Here is a 20,208-nt window from a genome sequence, read left to right as displayed (position 1 = left end):
GAGAAGGAGTCACATTTGGCTTTTTGAAAGCAAATTTTGCTCTGGGTGCATGCCGCATTTAGGAAGCCCCTATGGTGCCAGAACAGCAAAAAAAAAACACATGGCATACCATTTTGGAAACTAGACCCCTCGGGGAATGTAACAAGGGGTAATGTGAACCTTAATACCCTACAGGTGTTTCACGACTTTTGCATATGTAAAATTGTTTTTTTTTTTACCTAAAATGCTTGTTTTCCCAAAATGTTTACATTTTTAAAAAGGGTAATAGCAGAAAATACCCCCCAAAATTTGAAGCCCAATTTCTCCCGATTCAGAAAACACCCCATATGGGGGTGAAAAGTGCTCTGCTGGCGCACTACAGGTCTCAGAAGAGAAGGAGTCACATTTGGCTTTTTGAAAGCAAATTTTGCTCTGGGGGCATACCGCATTTAGGAAGCCCCTATGGTGCCAGGACAGCAAAAAAAAAAAAACACATGGCATACCATTTTGGAAACTAGACCCCTCGGGGAACGTAACAAGGGGTAATTTGAACCTTAATACCCTACAGGTGTTTCACGACTTTTGCATATGTAAAAAAATATATATTTTTTTACCTAAAATGCTTGTTTTCCCAAAAATTTGACATTTTTAAAAAGGGTAATAGCATAAAATACCCCGCAAAATTTTTAACACAATTTCTCCCGAGTACGGCGATACCCCATATGTGACCCTAAACTGTTGCCTTGAAATACGACAGGGCTCCAAAGTGAGAGCGCCATGCGCATTTGAGGCCTAAATTAGGGACTTGCATAGGGGTGGACATAGGGGTATTCAACGCCAGTGATTCCCAAACATGGTGCCTCCAGCTGTTGTAAAACTCCCAGCATGCCTAGACAGTCAACGGCTATCAGGCAATACTGGGAGTAGTTGTTTTGCAACAGCTGGAGGCTCCGTTTTGGAATCAGTGGCGTACCAGACGTTTTTCATTTTTATCGGGGAGGGGGGTTGTATAGGGGTATGTGTATATGTAGTGTTTTTTACTTTTTATTTTATTTTGTGTTAGTGTAGTGTTTTTAGGGTACAGTCGCACGGGCAGGGGTTCACAGTAGTTTCTCGCTGGCAGTTTGAGCTGCGGCAGAAAATTTGCCGCAGCTCAAACTTGAAGCCGGATACTTACTGTAATCCTCCGCCCATGTTAGTGTACCCTGTACATTCACATTGGGGGGGAGGGGGGGGGACATCCAGCTGTTGCAAAACTACAACTCCCAGCATGTACAGTCTATCAGTGCATGCTGGGAGTTGTAGTTTTGCAACCGCTGGAGGCTCCGTTTTGGAAACAGTGGCGTACCAGACGTTTTTCATTTTTATTGGGGAGGGGAGGGGGGCTGTGTAGGGGCATGTGTATATGTAGTGTTTTTTACTTTTTATTTTATTGTGTGTTAGTGTAGTGTTTTTAGGGTACAGTCGCACGGGCGGGATTCACAGTAGTTTCTAGCTGGCAGTTTGAGCTGTGGCAGAAAATCTGCCGCAGCTAAAACTTGAAGCCGGATACTTACTGTAATCCTCCGCCCATGTGAGTGTACCCTGTACATTCACGTTGGGGGGGGGGGGGGGAAACATCCAGCTGTTGCAAACTCCCAGCATGTACGGTCTATCAGTGCATGCTGGGAGTTGTAGTTTTGCAACAGCTGGAGGCACACTGGTTGTTAAACACCGAGTTTGGTAACAAACTCAGTGTTTTGCAACCAGTGTGCCTTCAGCTGTTGCAAAAGCTACAACCCCCAGCATGTACGGACAGCGGAAGGGCATGCTGGGTCTTGTAGTTATGCAACAGCTGTAGGCATGCTACTTTAGCTGGGGATTGTAGTTATGCAACAGCTGGAGACACACTGGTTTGCTACTTAACTCAGTGTGCCTTCAGCTGTTGCAAAACTACAACTCTCAGCAGTCAGACAGCGAACGGGCATGCTGGGAGTTGTAGTTATGCAACCACCAGATGCACCACTACAACTCCCAGCATGCACTTTAGCTAATTGTGCAAGCTGGGAGTTGTAGTTATACAACAGATGAATGTACACTTTTCCATAGAAAGAATGTGCCTCCAGCTGTTGCAAAACTACAAGTCCCAGCATGCCCATAAGGGAATGCTGGGAGTTGTGGTGGTCTGCCTCCTGCTGTTGCATAACTACAGCTCCCAGCATGCCCTTTTTGCATGCTGGGAGCTGTTGCTAAGCAACAGCAGGGGCTGTCACTCACCTCCAATGATCCAGCCGCATCAGGTCAGTCCCTCGTCGTCGTCGCTGCCGCTGCTCCTGGGGCCCCGATCCCAACAGGGACGCCGGGGATCGGGGTCCCCAGCACCCGGGGTGCACGTCCCGCACCCGCTCACGTCCTCCGGAAGAGGGGCGGAGCGGGTTGCGGGAGTGACACCCGCAGCTGGTGCCCTGATTGGTCGGCCGGTAATCCGGCCGACGAATCAGGGCGATCGTGAGGTGACACCAGTGCCACCTCACCCCTGCTGGCTCTGGCTGTTCGGGGCCGTCAGACAATAATTCAGGGTCACTGGAGACCCGATTGACCCGGAATCCGCCGCAGATCGCTGGACTGAATTGTCCAGCGATCTGCGGCCATCGCCGACATGGGGGGTCATCATGACCCCCCTGGGCGATATGCCCCGATGCCTGCTGAACGATTTCAGCAGGCATCGGGCACCGGCTCCGCTCCAGATGGTTGCGGGGGGCGGGTAAAACACATGACGTTCTCATACATCATGTGTCCTTAAGGACTTGGAAATGGAGACGTATGAGAACGTCATGTGTCCTTAAGGGGTTAAGGTAACATCCCGATATACGTGGGATCTCACTGTCACTCTGCCATTACAAATGCTCAGCATATGAGGATGACCTTTTAATATTTTTATCTTCCCCTCTGATATCCTTGCTCCTTACTGACTGTTATCCGCAGATTCTCTGAGGTAACTAATTATAAACGTAACCCTTCGAAATGTGAGGCTCTAAACATATCTCTCCCCCTACATGCCTTCGATCGCTAAAAGCTTCCTACCAATTCAAATGGCAGACACATTCAATAAAATACCTTGGTATAAATGTCCCTTCGAATCTGACAGACCCCTACCGTCTCAACTTCCCACCGTTTCTACAAACCCTACGCTCGGACCTGGCCAGGTGGGAGCGCAGGGACTTCTCGTGTTTGGGTAGGATTAATGTGTTTAAAATTAATGTCCTTCCGAGGTTGCTTTACCTCTTTTCGGGTATCCCGATTGCTCTGCCTCACTCATTCTTACGATAGGTCACTGCGCTACAGACTGGCTTCGTCTGGGCTAACCGACTTACCCGCCTAGCCAGACAGGTATTAATCAGGAGGAAGGAAAGAGGTGGACTGGCAATGCCCGACTTCACAGCGTATTATCTAGCCACGATCCTCACTCGAGTATTAGATATCTATCATAATAGACGCGCAAAGCAGTGGGTGACGTTTGAAAGTAGGGCGTCTAAGCTTGAACTTAAGTCTCTACTATGGCTACCAGGTGACAAGCTCTCAAAGAAACAATTACAGGACGCCCCACCAGTGGCCGCATCACTGATTGCAGCCTACAGAACTTACTTAAAACGCCTACCCATTGCTTCCGCCTCTGGTCCCCTAATCCCGTTGTTTAATAACCCGACCTTCCCACCGGCACAAAATTCCGCTACCTTTTTATCCCTTTGTAGAGATGACGCCCCCTCCCTATATGACCTGTTAACCCCGACAGGTCTTAAACCCTTACTAGATTTTTTCCAGACCGCTCCCCCCTCACCTATACATCAATTGCACTATTACCAACTTCAACACTTCTATAACACCCAGAAGACGCCCCTGATGCTGCAGAGGACTCTCACTGTGTTCGAACACCTCTGCGTTTCCACAACTCCGATCTGTAAGCCTATTAGCACCACTTATGCCCTCTTATTATATTTACTCACTGATGCCCCAATGGCATTCTGTGTGGCTTGGGAAAGAGAACTAGGGAGTGCCATTTCGGATAGGGAATGGAATATTGTGTTTTCCCGATGCCACCGATCCTCCACATCTTGCAAAGTGCACAAGACCAATTACAAGATTGTCACTAGGTGGTCTCGTGTACCCTTGCTTCTAGCGAAGATTTATCAAAATGTATCAGATGTCTGCTGGCGCTGTGGGACTCCCGGTGGCACCATGACCCATATATGGCTTGATTGTCCGATCCTGGCCCCCTTCTGGACGCAAACTCTTCATATAATGTCCAAGCTAACATTACATTTAGTCCCTAAAGATCCTAAATTGATCCTCCTCTCTATCCCTCCGGACTCCCTCCCTAGCTCCTCCACAAAATTACTGTTACATCTCCTATTAGCGGCCAAAGCAGTAATCCCACGGTTGTGGAAATCCACTTCTCCCCCCTCCGTTTTGTCCTGGCTTCGTGAAGTTTCCCACATTCACTTGATGGAAGAGCTCCTGGCCGACTCTAAAAATCAGTTAGATAAGTTTTATAACACTTGGAGACCCTGGTCGGAGTTTATGTCTTCCGGGGACTTTGCAACCCTGCACCTCTCTGCCTAATGATGTCCTCTGGCCCCATGCTAGCTACTCTACCAACCTTATTGACGCTAGAGTGCCCGAGAGGTTCCCCACTGTGTCCGCTTTGAGAGGTAAGTACTCACCTTCTAACCAGACCTTCTTTGCTCTATTCTCCCTTCCTTTTTCTGTTCCTCATTCCTCCTGTCTCTCTATTCCTGCTTTCCCCCCTTCCTTTGCTCCCACTTACCAGCCTGTACTTTGTTTAATGCTGCGTTACTTTATGCCAGTTGCCAAAGCTCATGCAGGCCCCTTTGGGACCTAACAGCACCATCATATGCTCCTAAATCTGCCCTCTTATGAACTTCATGTCACACACACACTTTACTTACTTTGTGGACCTGTTCGCCTGTCCTACACGTGATGAGGCTTCTGACTACTGTTGTTATGTTTTCTGTTTATTGTTGGACCCAGTAACTGTTCACCTATCACATGTAACTGCTGAGTGTATATGGCTTTGGCGCATCTGTGCATATGGAGAATATGTGCAGTAGCAGTGAAAAAGGAATCCGATCCTAGCGCTCACCCATGCGGCAGCTGAGGAAATTATGTCAGGAGCCGTATGGAATAAAAGATACACTTTATTTGGAATAAAGCAGGGACTACGCGTTGCGAGGGGACACGCTCCTCTCTTCCTCAGGTCCAGTCGTAAGGGCTATGGGGTAGGCCTTGTGTTTTAAAGGGAAAAAGCCTGCGAAAATAGGTGCTCGGAATCACAAAATGCACAATAATGCAAAAAATAGCAGACAAATACATATATAATATATAAGGATCGTAAGCGATACAAACATGTGAGGCACAGAATGTTACAAAGGCCCCGTTCGGGAAACAAAATAGGATACATTCTATACTTTGTATATTTTCATGCACCGCAAACTGGGCAGTGGTGCTGTACGACAGTGTACACAGGAGATCCCAGTAGTATGAGGCCGTGGAAAGACGGCGTGCTGAACAGCTGTTCAGGCACGGCAGGGACAAACCTCTGGATGGGAGACAAAGGAGCCGGCAATCCAAGCCCCCCTATTTAATCCAGATAATTTAAGGTGGGCGCGTAGTTTTAGCAGAGGATAGGCTGGCAGACATAAGTAGAGTAATAATGTCTGTGGCTGGATATTAGCAGATGAGCTCAGTTGCCTCGTTCAAACCCCTGGGGTGAAGTGTCTGGAGGGAGTAAATCCAGAACATTTCTTTTTTATTCAGTAAAAACCTGTTGTCCGCACAAGTGGGGATCTGCTCAATTGGTATGATGGTAATTGGATTAGGGATGTCCTTGTGATGGATACTGATATGTCTGGATAAGCTGTGGAGGAGAAAATCTTTTCTTATATTTGTCCTGTGCTGGTTCAAGCGTATGTGTAGGGGTTGTGTGGTCCGGCCAATGTATTGCTTGCCACACATACAGTTTATCAGGTAAGCCACGTAAGATGATTGACAGGTCATGCAGGATTTAAGGTGGAACGTGGCACCTGTGGCTGTGCTCATAATAGTTGATTGCTTATGGGAGATGGTAGTGCAGCATAAACATCTGGGATGGCCACATTTAAAGGCTCCATTCTTCGTGGTCATGGTGTTGAAGGTACCCCCTTTAGTTAGATGTTTCTTCTTCTTCTTACCACGGCTAGGGGCAATCAGGTTGCGTAGAGTAGGAGCCCTACGATACGTAAACCTTGGTTTGTCTGGAATTATTCCAAAGAGATAGGGATCTGATTTCAGAACATTCCAGTGTTTGTTGATGATTTGTTGTATAATTCTGTGACCTCCAGAGTATGTGGTAATAAAATTCAATGTAGGATTACTTCTGTCTGACTTTGCCTGTTTCCTTTTTCTGGCCCCGGGAGATCTGGGTGCTGGTGTAATTTCATTCTCCTTTGTTTCCAAGGGGTGGACTGGGGAGACACCAAGATCCATCGCTGCTGGTCCCGGGGGAGCCACCCAAGCAGAGGATTCTGCTTCAGGAACCGGTAGGCAATCCTCCTGAGTCAACTTGAGGGTTCTCTGGTATGCATCCCTAACCAGCTGTTCGGGATAGCCCTTTTCGTGGAAGCGACCTTTCAGGATTTCTGCTTGTTCTTTGAATGTTTTTTCTTCGGCACAATTTTTTCTGATCTTGCGGAATTGGCCATACGGAATATTTTGTTTCCATTTCTTGTGATGTCCGCTCTGGAAAGGAATATAACTATTTGAATCCACTGGTTTAAAAAACGTGGACGGAATAATCCGGTTCTCAGTGTGAGTTATCCGTAAATCCAGGAACTCTATGGATGTTCTGGAGATATTGGGGGTCAGTTTGATACCCCAGGTGTTTTTGTTGATTTGCTGCACTAGGGTGGAGATAGAATCAATGTCCCCCTTCCAAAGAAAGAACAAATCGTCTATATACCTCCGAACTTCCTTACGAACTTCTTCCCAAAAAAGACCCAAAAAAGAAAATTAGAAGAGGCAGAAGGGGAGGAGTCAGAAGAACAGGATGCAAAAATCCTAAAGAAACAGTGGTCCCCCCTCCCCCACAATAGACCTAGCCAACAGTTCAGAGACTGGATCAACAATTAAGATTTTTAATTTATCCAGTCACATTCTGAATTCTGGTGAAAACCTGCTCCTGCCTACTGCCCTCACAATAACCTTGAAAAATGTGGGCTATTTTTGGACCTACATGGGTTCACAAGACGACTGACGTTACAAAGTCATTTTGCACTGGCCACCAAAAATCCCACTCCAGAGATGGAAGAGGTATTATTACCTGGGATACATCCAGATGTTAAAACCAAAAGTAAATTTTACCCCATCAACAGCCGGGGCACCTTCTAAAGACATTCCACGATCTGGTTGCTAACGAGTTTCGGACCCTGCCCGATAAGACCCCCTGTGTATCCCAGGAGGGAAAACTGACCCCAGTGGAACACAGAGCCCTAAAATCCCTGAAAGAAAACACTAACATTGTGATCCGCTCAGCGGATAAAGGAGGGGGGATTGTAATACAGGATCTGGAAGATTATCATAAGGAAGCAATGAACATCCTGGGAGACACTACATACTACCGACAAGTACAGGGAGACTCCTTTCCTGAGCTGCAACAAAAAATATCCATCCTGGTGAGTGAAGGTATAAAAAAGAAGGTGATCACTAAGAAGGAGAGAAAATTACTCCTCATTAGTGTTGCTCGCGAATATTCGCAATACGAATTTTATTCGCGAATATCGCATATTCGCGAATTCGCGAATATTCGCGAATATAGCACTATATATTCGTAATTACGAATATTCTTTATTTTATTTTTTTTACAGTACACATAACAGTGATCATCCCTCTCTGCTTCCAGCTTGTGTGGTGTAAAGAAGGCTCTAATACTACTGTGTGAAACTGGTGTGCGCATTTTCGCATATGCAAAAATTTGCATATGCTAATTTTCGCATATACGAATTTTTGCTTGCACTTATCTTTGTATATGCTAATTTTCGCATATGCGAATTTTTGCATATGCGAAAATAAAACGCGAATATTCGCGAATATATGACGAATATTCGTCCATATATTCGCGAATATTCGCGAATTCGAAAATGGCCTATGCCGCTCAACACTACTCCTCATACCCAGCCCCAGTGTACCATACTACTACCACCTACCCAAGGTACACAAGAACGAGCAATGCCCCCCGGAGAGACCGATTATCTCGGGAATTAATAGATCTACCAGCAATATGTCTCAATACCTAGACCTCATATTGCAGCCCTATGTCAAAAAGCTGCCCAGCTACCTGAAGAACTTGGACGATTTGATCACCCTCCTGAAGAGCCAGGTATGGGAGGACGATATGGTGCTGGTGACAATGGATGTCACAGCGCTCTATACCAACATCAGGCATGATCTGTACCTGGCAAGTACTCTAACACATCTGGAAGGGGACACACGGATTCCCCCTGCACAGGTATCCTTTCTTATGGAGTGTCTCCAGATGATATTGGAAAATAACTTTTTTTTACATATGACGGCAGGACATACCATCAGACGAGAGGAACAGCAGTGGGGACCCGTGTGGCCCCCTCCTATGCTAACCTCTTTATGGGGTGCTTCAAGGGAAGCTTCATTACCCCCAACCCCCTCTTTTCCAAACACGTGTCTATATACAGGAGGTATATAGACGATTTGTTCTTTCTTTGGAAGGGGGACAATGATTCTATCTCCCCCCAAGTGCAGCAAATCAACGAAAACACCTGGAATATCAAACTGACCCCCAATATCTCCAGAACATCCATAGAGTTCCTGGATTTACGGATAACTCACACTGAGAACCGGATTATTACGTCCACGTTTTTTAAACCAGTGGATTCAAATAGTTCTATTCCTTTACAGAGGAAGAAGAAAGAAATAAAGCGAAATAAATATTCCGTACGGCCAATTCCGCAGGATCAGAAAAAATTGTGCAGAAGAAAAAACATTCAAAGAACAAGCAGAAATCCTGAAAGGTCGCTTCCACGAAAAGGGCTATCCCGAACAGCTGGTTAGGGATGCATACCAGAGAACCCTCAAGTTGACTCAGGAGGATTGCCTACTGGTTCCTGAAGCAGAATCCTCTGCTTGTGTGGCTCTCCCGGAACCAGCAGCGATTGATCTTGGTGTCTCCCCAGTCCACCCCTTGGAAACAAAGGAGAATGAAATTACACCAGCACCCAGATCTCCCGGCCCCAGAAAAAGGAAACAGGCAAAGTCAGACAGAAGTAATCCTACATTGAATTTTATTACCACATACTCTGAAGGTCACAGAATTATACAACAAATCATCAACAAACACTGGAATGTTCTGAAATCAGATCCCTATCTCTTTGGAATAATTCCAGACAAACCAAGGTTTACGTATCGTAGGGCTCCTACTCTACGCAATCTGATCGCCCCTAGCCGTGGTAAGAAGAAGAAACATCTAACTAAAGGGGGTACCTTCAACACCATGACCACGAAGAATGGAGCCTTTAAATGTGGCCATCCCAGATGTTTATGCTGCACTACCATCTCCCATAAGCAATCAACCATTATGAGCACAGCCACAGGTGCCACGTTCCACCTTAAATCCTGCATGACCTGTCAATCATCTTACGTGGTTTACCTGATAAACTGCATGTGTGGCAAGCAATACATTGGCCGGACCACACAACCCCTACACATACGCATGAACCAGCACAGGACAAATATAAGGAAAGGTTTTCTCCTCCATAGATTATCCAGACATATCAGTATCCATCACAAGGACATCCTTAATCCAATTACCATCATACCAATTGAGCAGATCTCCACTGGTGCGGACAACAGGTTTTTACTGAATAAAAAAGAAATGTTCTGGATTTACTCCCTCCAGACACTTCACCCCAGGGGTTTGAACGAGGCAACTGAGCTCATCTGCTAATATCCAGCCACAGACATTATTACTCTTCTTATGTCTGCCAGCCTATCCTCTGCTAAAACTACGCACCCACCTTAAATTATCTGGATTAAATAGGGGGGCTTGGATTGCCGGCTCCTATGTCTCCCATCCAGAGGTTTGTCCCTGCTGTGCCTGAACAGCGGCGCAGCGCGCCGTCTGTCCACGGCCTCATACTACTGGGATCTCCTGTGTACACTGTCGTACAGCACCACTGCCCAGTATGCGGTGCATGAAAATATACAAAGTATAGAATGTATCCTATTTTGTTTCTCGAACGGGGCCTTTGTAACATTCTGTGCCTCACATGTTTGTATCGCTTATGATCCTTATATATTATATATGTATTTGTCTGCTATTTTTTGCATTATTGTGCATTTTGTAATTACGAGCACCTATTTTCGCAGGCTTTTTCCCTTTAACATACAAACCCTACCCCCTAGCCTTTACGACTGGACCTGAAGAAGAGGGGAGCGTGTCCCCTCGCAACGCGTAGTCCATACTTTGTTCCAAATAAAGTATATCTTTTACTTCCATACGGCTCCTGACATAATTTCCTCAGCTGCCGCACGGGTGAGCGCTAGGATCGGATTCCTTTTTCACTGCTACTGCTCATTACTCACAGACCGTCCGGTCGGATCCGGGCAGCACACCGTGGATTTCTACTTAGGGTGGGTTCACACTACGTTTTCTCCCATACGGGAGCGCATACGGCAGGGGGGAGCTAAAACCTCGCGCTCCCGTATGTCACCGTATGCGCTCCCGTATGTCATTCATTTCAATGAGCCGGCCGGAGTGAAACATTCGGTCCGGTCGGCTCATTTTTGCGCCGTATGCGCATTTACAACCGGACCTAAAACCGTGGTTGAGGGCTGCGGTCTACAGGGGGGCCCTACTAATGTCTAAAGGAGTCCCTGCTGTCTAAAGGGGGGTCCATGCTAACTTTCTAAAGGGGGTCCCTGCTTATGTCTAAAGGGGGCCCTGCTTATGTCTAAAGAGGGGTCCCTGCTAGCTTTCTAAAGGGGGTCCCTGCTTATGTCTAAAGGGGGCCCTGCTGTCTAAAGGGGGGTCCCTGCTAGCTGTCTAAAGGGGGGGTCCTGCTTATGTCTAAAGGGGGGGTCCTGCTTATGTCTAAAGGGGGTCCCTGCTAGCTTTCTAAAGGGATCCCTGCTTATGTCTAAAGGGGTCCCTGCTTATGTCTAAAGGGGGCCCTGCTTATGTCTAAAGGGGGTGGGGTCCCTGCTATCCGTCTAAAGGGGCCCCTGCTTATGTCTAAAGGGGGCCCTTCTTATGTCTAAAGGGGGCCCTGCTGTCTAAAGGGGGGGTCCCTGCTAGCTGTCTAAAGGGGAGTACTGCTTATGTCTAAAGGGGGCAGTGCTAATGTCTACAGGGGGGCCCTGCTAATGTCTACAGGGGGCCCTGCTAATGTCTACAGGGGGGCCCGGCTAATGTCTACAGGGGGGGCCCAGCTAATGTCTAAAGGGGGGGCCCGGCTAATGTCTAAAGGGGGGGCCCGGCTAATGTCTAAAGGGGGGCCCTGCAAAAGTCTAAAGGGGGAGATCGGACAACAGAGAGGCATGTGAGGACCCTCCTGTCATCTGGTAAGCTGATCGGGACATTGCGATTCTGTTATGATAGTCTACAGGGTTAATGTCGGACATCGTCCAGATCGGCCGTGCCTGGCATTAGCCATGGGTCCTGGCTGCCTGTAGCAACCGGGACCCACCGGGTTTAACCCATTCTCTGCTGGCTGAGGAAGCCGCGCAAGCGCGGTGAAACGCGTTGCGTTTGAATAAATCCTTTTTACCCATCGGACGTGTCCTATCCTGGTCAGCGCCGTTATCCACCCACCGCCCTGTGGAAGTCTTCACCTTTCTTGTGTGGTAAGGTTGGGGAGGCAGCAGATTAGGCTTTACAACTAACCCACACTGACCATTGTTGTGTGTGAGTTCACACAACCGCCTCTGGTAAGTTTCTTACTACACCAGTCTGAACCTTACAGTGGCGATTTTACGCTATGGAGTGCTCTTCTATTTTGTTTTAGCTGGACACTACGCTGACAGACACAGCAAACCTTCTTGCCACAGCTAGCATTGATGTGCCATCCTGGATGAGCTGCACTACCTGAGCCACTTGTGTGGGTTATAGACTCCGTCTCATGCTATCACTAGAATGAAAGCACCGCCAGCATTCAAAAGTGACCAAAACATCAGCCAGGAAGCATAGGAACTGAGAAGTGGTTTGTGGTCACCACCTGAAGAACCACTCCTTTATTGGGGGTGTCTTGCTAATTGCCTATAATTTTCACCTGTTGTCTGTTCCATTTGCACAACAGCATGTGAAATTGATTGTCAATCAGTGTTGCTTCCTGAGTGGACAGTGTGATTTTACAGAAATGTGATTGACTTGGAGTTACATTGTGTTGTTTAAGTGTTCCCTTTATTTTTTGAGCAGTGTATATCTGTATATCCTCATATTTTGAGCTATACACATAAATATACCATACTGACATATCACTGCACCCAAAGTTTTGTGCATTCAATCACTACAGCTGTTAATTTCTAGAGTTAAATAGCTAACAAAACGTAACAAGTCCGATTGTGCCGCCTTGAGGAGCTAACCCTCTTTTTCTGTATGTTTTTTTTGTTAATGCTGCCTGGGCTCATTTTTTGCGCCGTGATCTGTAGTTTTAGCAGTACTATTTTTGTTTTGATGGGACTTTTTGTATTAATTTATTTACGCATATATGAAGTAACCAAAAAAATCAGGGCATCCTGGGAGTCACAGTTAGTTACTAACTACAATTCCCAGCATGCCCTGATACAGCCTATGGCTCTGCAGCTGACCAAAACCAAAACTACAATTCCCAGCATGCCCTGATACAGCCTATGGCTCTGCAGCTGACCAAAACCAAAACTACAATTCCCAGCATGCCCTGATACAGGCTATGGCTCTGCAGCTGACCAAAACTACAATTCCCAGCATGCCCTGATACAGCCTATGGCTCTGCAGCTGACCAAAACTACAATTCCCAGCATGCCCTGATACAGCCTATGGCTCTGCAGCTGACCAAAACTACAATTCCCAGCATGCCCTGATACAGGCTATGGCTCTGCAGCTGACCAAAACTACAACTCCCAGCATGTTGTACTATTTACTAGTAATGTACAGTATAGTATAGGTTCTGGGAGATGTCGTTTTTGGTCAGTTGCAGAGCCACAGGCTGTATCCGGGCATGCTGGGAGTTGTAGTTTTGGGTCAGCTGCAGAGCCATAGGCTGTATCAGGGCATGCTGGGAGTTGTAGTTTTGGGTCAGCTGCAGAGCCATAGCCTGTATCAGGGCATGCTGGGAGTTGTAGTTTTGGGTCAGCTGCAGAGCCATAGCCTGTATCAGGGCATGCTGGGAGTTGTAGTTTTGGGTCAGCTGCAGAGCCATAGGCTGTATCAGGGCATGCTGGGAGTTGTAGTTTTGGGTTAGCTGCAGAGCCATAGGCTGTATCAGGGCATGCTGGGAGTTGTAGTTTTGGGTCAGCTGCAGAGCCATAGGCTGTATCAGGGCATGCTGGGAGTTGTAGTTTTGGGTTAGCTGCAGAGCCATAGGCTGTATCAGGGCATGCTGGGAGTTGTAGTTTTGGGTCAGCTGCAGAGCCATAGGCTGTATCAGGGCATGCTGGGAGTTGTAGTTTTGGGTCAGCTGCAGAGCTATAGGCTGTATCAGGGCATGCTGGGAATTGTAGTTGTAGTTTTGGGTCAGCTGCAGAGCCATAGGCTGTATCAGGGCATGCTGGGAGTTGTAGTTTTGGGTCAGCTGCAGAGCCATAGGCTGTATCAGGGCATGCTGGGAGTTGTAGTTTTGGGTCAGCTGCAGAGCTATAGGCTGTATCAGGGCATGCTGGGAATTGTAGTTGTAGTTTTGGGTCAGCTGCAGAGCCATAGGCTGTATCAGGGCATGCTGGGAGTTGTAGTTTTGGGTCAGCTGCAGAGCCATAGGCTGTATCAGGGCATGCTGGGAGTTGTAGTTTTGGGTCAGCTGCAGAGCTATAGGCTGTATCAGGGCATGCTGGGAATTGTAGTTGTAGTTTTGGGTCAGCTGCAGAGCCATAGGCTGTATCAGGGCATGCTGGGAGTTGTAGTTTTGGGTCAGCTGCAGAGCCATAGGCTGTATCAGGGCATGCTGGGAGTTGTAGTTTTGGGTCAGCTGCAGAGCCATAGGCTGTATCAGGGCATGCTGGGAGTTGTAGTTTTGGGTCAGCTGCAGAGCCATAGGCTGTATCAGGGCATGCTGGGAGTTGTAGTTTTGGGTCAGCTGCAGAGCTATAGGCTGTATCAGGGCATGCTGGGAGTTGTAGTTTTGGGTCAGCTGCAGAGCCATAGGCTGTATCAGGGCATGCTGGGAGTTGTAGTTTTGGGTCAGCTGCAGAGCTATAGGCTGTATCAGGGCATGCTGAGAGTTGTAGTTTTGGGTCAGCTGCATGCCCTGATACAGCCTATAGTTTACTAATTGATCTTTTATGATGGCACCCACTGACCTCCATGGTGGGAAGGAGGTCGGTGTTGGGGGTGTGATAGCTATGGTGTTGGGAGGTTTCTGGCGGAGCCCCCTTCCCTCCTCACGTCAGGACACTTGGGCAGTGCCCGGTTCCCGCTCCTGTCAGTCCGCCCCCGGTGTGATTGTGCTCAGGCTGCAGAGCGGGACAATGTGCAGAGTGCCCTCTACCCACACACAACACTACAGTACCCGCCGCTTCTCCTGAGGGGGTAAATAACGGGCAGCTCGTCCAGCGGACTCTGGTCCCAGTGCGCACCGTGCCAGCTGAGGGACAAAGAGCTGCACTATTGAGACTTTGCCCGGCTTCCGTAGACTCTGCCCGGAATCCTGATTAGGAGGATTAGACAAGTAGCAGCAGGCGGGATGCGCTCCGGGCTGCCTCCCGTATAGAGCCCGTTTCCAGTCAGTGAGCGGAGCTGTGACCGTGATGGCGGGGCCGGTGATGGGGAAGTTCTTCTTCTTAGTAAGTGGGAGTCGTCATTCCTGCACGTAGCAGCAGGCTTTCCAGATAGGATGGATGCAGCATGTCTGTACACGGGATCGGCGAGGAGAGGGTTAATCTAGAGCTCCGGTTCTGCAGTTGTTTACCGTGTGTGAGCCTGGACTATGATCGGTGACCTGCTGGCTGGCACACACTGCAGTAGTGAAGGGTCCCTCCCAGCAAGGCTCTAGCTTAGTGTTTCCCAACCAGGGTGCCTCCAGCTGTTGCAAAACTACAACTCCCAGCATGCCCGGACAGCCATAGGCTGTCCGGGCATGCTGGGAGTTGTAGTTTTGCAACAGCTGGATGCCCTAGCTTCCTGGTTTTATGCACAGGAATTCAGCTGCCAGATCCCATGCGCTCCTTCTTCTCCTGCACTTGGTTGTTTTCTTCCAGTAGTCAGGTTCATGTTGTTAAAGGGGTATTCCAGGCCAAAACTTTTTTTTATATATATCAACTGGCTCCGGAAAGTTAAAGAGATTTGTAAATTACTTCTATTAAAAAATCTTAATCCTTCCAATAGTTATTAGCTTCTGAAGTTTTCTGTCTAACTGCTCAATGATGATGTCACGTCCCGGGAGCTGTGCATGATGGGAGAATATCCCCATAGGAGCTGGACAGCTCCCGGGACGTGAGTCATCAGAAAGCAGTTAGACAGAAAACAGCAACTCAACTTCAGAAGCTAATAACTATTGGAAGGATTAAGATTTTTTAATAGAAGTAATTTACAAATCTGTTTAACTTTCCGGAGCCAGTTGATATATAAAAAAAAGTTTTGGCCTGGAATACCCCTTTAAGTGACAAAAGGAGAGACCTCCTTTATGACATGTGTCTCATACTGCTATATGGTCACCAGGCGGCCCAGTGGTCCTTCCCAAATGACTGCTGAATGATCTCACATTATAGTCACATTTCAAGATTTAGGGGAAGGCTGGCTTCACACCACATTTTTGCAGTACAGTTCCCTTATACGTTTGATTTTGAAAACCGTACAGAACCGTATACAGCTAAATATATACCAAAGGGGAACAAATATAAACGATTGAAACTAAATCCTACATGGCTGACACATGATGTTAAAAGAGCAATAAACAGCAAAAAAATAGCCTTCAAAAAATACAAATCTGATGGGTCAGCGATAACATTTAAACAGTACAAGGAGCTTAATAAAATCTGTAAAAATGTAATAAAAACAGCAAAAAATCAAAATGAGAGACAGGTGGCCAAAGAAAGCAAAACTAATCCTAAATATTTTTTTAGATATATAAATGCAAAAAAACCAAGGACAGAGCATGTAGGACCCCTTAATAATGATAATGGGGAGGTTGTCACAGGCGATCAAGAGAAGGCGGAGCTACTGAATGGGTTCTTTAGTTCTGTATACACTATGGAAGAAGGAGCTGACATTGGCCAGGTCAGTGCTGGTAACACATCATATAATGTACTGAACTGGCTTAATGTAGAGATGGTACAAGGTAAGTTAAGTGATATAAATGTAAGCAAATCCCCAGGACCGGATGGACTACACCCAAGAGTTCTTAGAGAGGTAAGTTCAGTAATATCTGTACCCCTGTTCATGATATTTAGAGATTCTCTGGTGTCTGGTATTGTGCCAAGGGACTGGCGCAAGGCGAATGTGGTGCCAATCTTCAAAAAGGGCTCTAGGTCTTCCCCAGGAAACTATAGACCGGTAAGTTTAACGTGCATTGTGGGTAAATTGTTTGAAGGACTTATAAGGGATTACATACAGGAATACATAGGGGATAATTGTATTATAAGTGATAGCCAGCATGGGTTTACTAAGGATAGAAGTTGTCAAACCAATCTAATTTGCTTTTATGAAGAGGTGAGTAGAAGCCTTGACAGAGGAATGGCTGTGGATATAGTGTTTCTGGATTTTGCTAAAGCATTTGATACTGTCCCTCACAGACGTCTGACAGGTAAGTTAAGGTCTTTGGGTTTGGAAATTTTAGTTTGTAACTGGATTGAACACTGGCTCATGGATCGTACCCAGAGAGTGGTGGTCAATGATTCGTACTCTGATTGGTCCCCGGTTATTAGTGGTGTGCCCCAAGGTTCAGTACTGGGACCGCTGTTGTTTAATTTATTTATCAATGATATAGAGGATGGTATTAACAGCTCTGTTTCTATCTTTGCAGATGACACCAAGCTTTGTAGCACGGTACAGTCTATAGAGGATGTGCATAAGTTACAAGATGACTTGGATAGACTAAGTGTCTGGGCATCCACTTGGCAAATGAGGTTCAATGTGGATAAATGTAAAGTTATGCATCTGGGTACTAATAACCTGCATGCATCGTATGTCTTAGGGGGGATTAAACTGGCAGAGTCACTGGTAGAGAAGGATCTGGGTGTACTTGTAGATCACAGACTACAGAATAGCATGCAATGTCAGGCTGCTGCTTCCAAAGCCGGCAGGATATTGTCATGTATCAAAAGAGGCATGGACTCAAGGGACAGGGACATAATACTCCCCCTTTATAAAGCATTGGTACGGCCTCACCTGGAATATGCTGTTCAGTTTTGGTCACCTGTCCATAAAAGGGACACTGCGGAGTTGGAAAGGGTGCAGAGACGCGCGACTAAACTAATATGGGGCATGGAACATCTTAGCTATGAGGAGCGATTAAAGGAGTTACAATTGTTTAGTCTTGAGAAGAGACGTTTAAGGGGGGATATGATAAACGTATATAAGTATATTAATGGCCCATACAAAAAATATGGAGAAAAACTGTTCCAGGTTAAACCCCCCCAAAGGACGAGGGGGCACTCCCTCCGTCTGGAGAAAAAAAAGTTTAGTCTCAAGGGGCGACACGCCTTCTTTACCGTGAGGACTGTGAATTTATGGAACGGTCTACCTCAGGAACTGGTCACAGCAGGAACAATTAACAGCTTTAAAACAGGATTAGATACATTCCTGGAACAAAATAAGATTAATGCTTATGAAGAAATATAAAATCTCATCCCTTCCCCAATATCGCGCCACACCCCTACCCCTTAATTCCCTGGTTGAACTTGATGGACATATGTCTTTTTTCGACCGTACTAACTATGTAACTATGTAACTATGTATTGAAAACCGTATGCATTGACTCTCCATTAAAAACCGTATGCCAAAGTATGCATCCGGTTCTGTCCGTTTTGCATCCTGTACGGTTTTGTCAGTTTTTTTCCCGTACCCAAAACCGTAGCCTACCACGGTTTTTGGTCCAGGTGAAAAACCCTATTAAACTGCATAAGTTTTTTTTTTTTTTTTTTTTTTAACATAGGAGGCAATGGGAACCGTACAGAAGACTTTGCACCTTTTTTTTTTCTTGGAATTTCAATCAAACAAGTGAAACTTTATTCATAACGGAGTGAAAAGTTAAAAACCTGGAAGTTTTTTTTTTTCTTAAAAAACTGATGCAACCGGACATCATTTTTCAAATCATATACGGTTTTCATCCGTATACGGACTAAAATTTGTACACACTCTTTCATACAGTTGAGGCTGCATTCACACCATGTTTTTGATGAAAAACAGATTCCTCAAAACCTGATTAAACTGTATCAAAACATGTGTACAAATTTTAACATGTACACAGTTGAAAACCGTATACGGTTTAAAAAATGATGTCCGGTTGCATCCGTTTTTTAAGAAAAAACGTATACGTTTTTTTACTTTTCACTCCATTATGAATAAAGTTTCACTTGTTTGATTAAAATTCCAAGAAAAAAAAAACTGTGCAAAGTCAAAAACCGTAAGGTGAAAACCGGATGGAACCGTATGCACATAGGGTTCTGTACGGTTTCCATTGACTCCCATGTTAAAAAAAAAAAATGTATATGGTTTAATACAGTTTTTCACCCGGACCAAAAACCGTGGTAGGCTACAGTTTTGGGTACGGGAAAAAAACTGACAAAACCGTACAGGATGCAAAACGGACACAACCAGATGCATATTTTGGCATATGGTTTTCAATGGAGAGTCAATGCATACGGTTTCACATAGAAAACGTATATGGGAACTGTATTGCAAAAATGGGGTGTGAATGCACCCTTAGGGTACGTTCCCACCTGGCGTATTTTGCTGCGTATTTGCTGCTGCGTATTTTTTAACCCATACGCAGCAGAAAATACGCAGCAAAATATGCCAGGTGGGAATGCACCTCAGTACGGTTTTGAGGAATCCATTTTTTTATCAAAAACCTGATATGGGAACTGTATTGCAAAAACGTGGTGTGAACCCAGCCTAACACATAGCGAATCCGCAGCATATATGACATCAGCAGAGTTGTCCCCCAGCCGCTCCTGTGGTATCTTGGCTGTGTGCTTAGGATCGTTATCTTATCATATGGTGAACCTTCAGCCCAGTCTGATGCCCAGAACACTCTGGATCAGTTTTTCATTAACCCCTTCATGACCTGGCACATTTTTTATATCAGACTTACGTTTTTTTTCCTCCTCACATTCTAAGACTGATATTTATATATTGTTTTTTTCCACTGACGTTTTATTAGGGCTTATTTTTTGTAGGACAAGTTGTACTTTTTATTGGCGTACTTTATTTTATCTCATAATGTATTCCGAAAATATAGGTAGGTTAAAATTGAAAAAAAAAATATAGAATTGCACAATTTTATGGGATAATCTTTTCTTGGAGTTCACTATATGGTAAAACTGATATGCAAAGTTTATTGCGTGTCAGTACAATTTTCAGTGCTGCCAAACTTGGATAGTTTTTGTTTTGTTTTATGGCAAATTTTTATTTTTTTTGAAAACTTTTAACAAGAAAAAAAAACTGTTCTGACCCCTATAACTTTTATTTTTCTGACAGTTTTAAGGATAAGAAACAATTGCACTCACCCATATGATTCTTCATCTCTTTTTTTTAAAGTGCAGGTAACATATGTGCAGTGGTAAAAACTAGGGATCGACCGATATCGTTTTTTTAGGGCCGATACCGATAATCGGTGGAGGTTAGAGCCGATAACTTATACCGATATTCCGGTATAAGTTATCGGCTATTTATCCCCGCGCGGCACCGCTGCAGATAAGTGATTTAAAGCGGGCGCAGGTCAGTGATTCAATGCACTGCAGTGGCTTTTGCGGTGCCATAGGCCGCCGCCGCCACCCACTTCTCTCCCCCTGCCTGTCCGGGGGTCCTGAGACCTA

General features: G+C 45.9%; 1 protein-coding gene across 7 annotated transcripts in view; it reads left to right on the top strand.

Moving 5' to 3' along the window:
• The window catches only part of LOC130362473 (dihydroxyacetone phosphate acyltransferase-like), a 210,237-nt gene that overhangs the window by 4,900 nt on the left and 185,129 nt on the right, over positions 1–20,208 (top strand). For 5 of the 7 annotated variants that reach the window (XR_008891438.1, XM_056567013.1, XM_056567012.1 and 2 more), the window contains exon 1: positions 14,743–15,015. The exons of the other annotated variants lie outside the window; for them this stretch is intronic. Coding sequence is in view for 4 of the 5 variants with exons in the window: in XM_056567013.1 (XP_056422988.1) it covers positions 14,980–15,015 (36 nt within the window). In the remaining variant the exon portion in view is untranslated. Of the gene's footprint in view, positions 1–14,742; positions 15,016–20,208 lie in introns of those variants that run through there. 7 annotated transcript variants of the gene reach the window in all.

The sequence above is a fragment of the Hyla sarda genome, chromosome 3 (genome assembly GCF_029499605.1).
Source record: "Hyla sarda isolate aHylSar1 chromosome 3, aHylSar1.hap1, whole genome shotgun sequence".
NCBI lineage: Eukaryota > Metazoa > Chordata > Amphibia > Anura > Hylidae > Hyla > Hyla sarda.
This window is presented reverse-complemented; position numbering and strand designations above follow the sequence as displayed.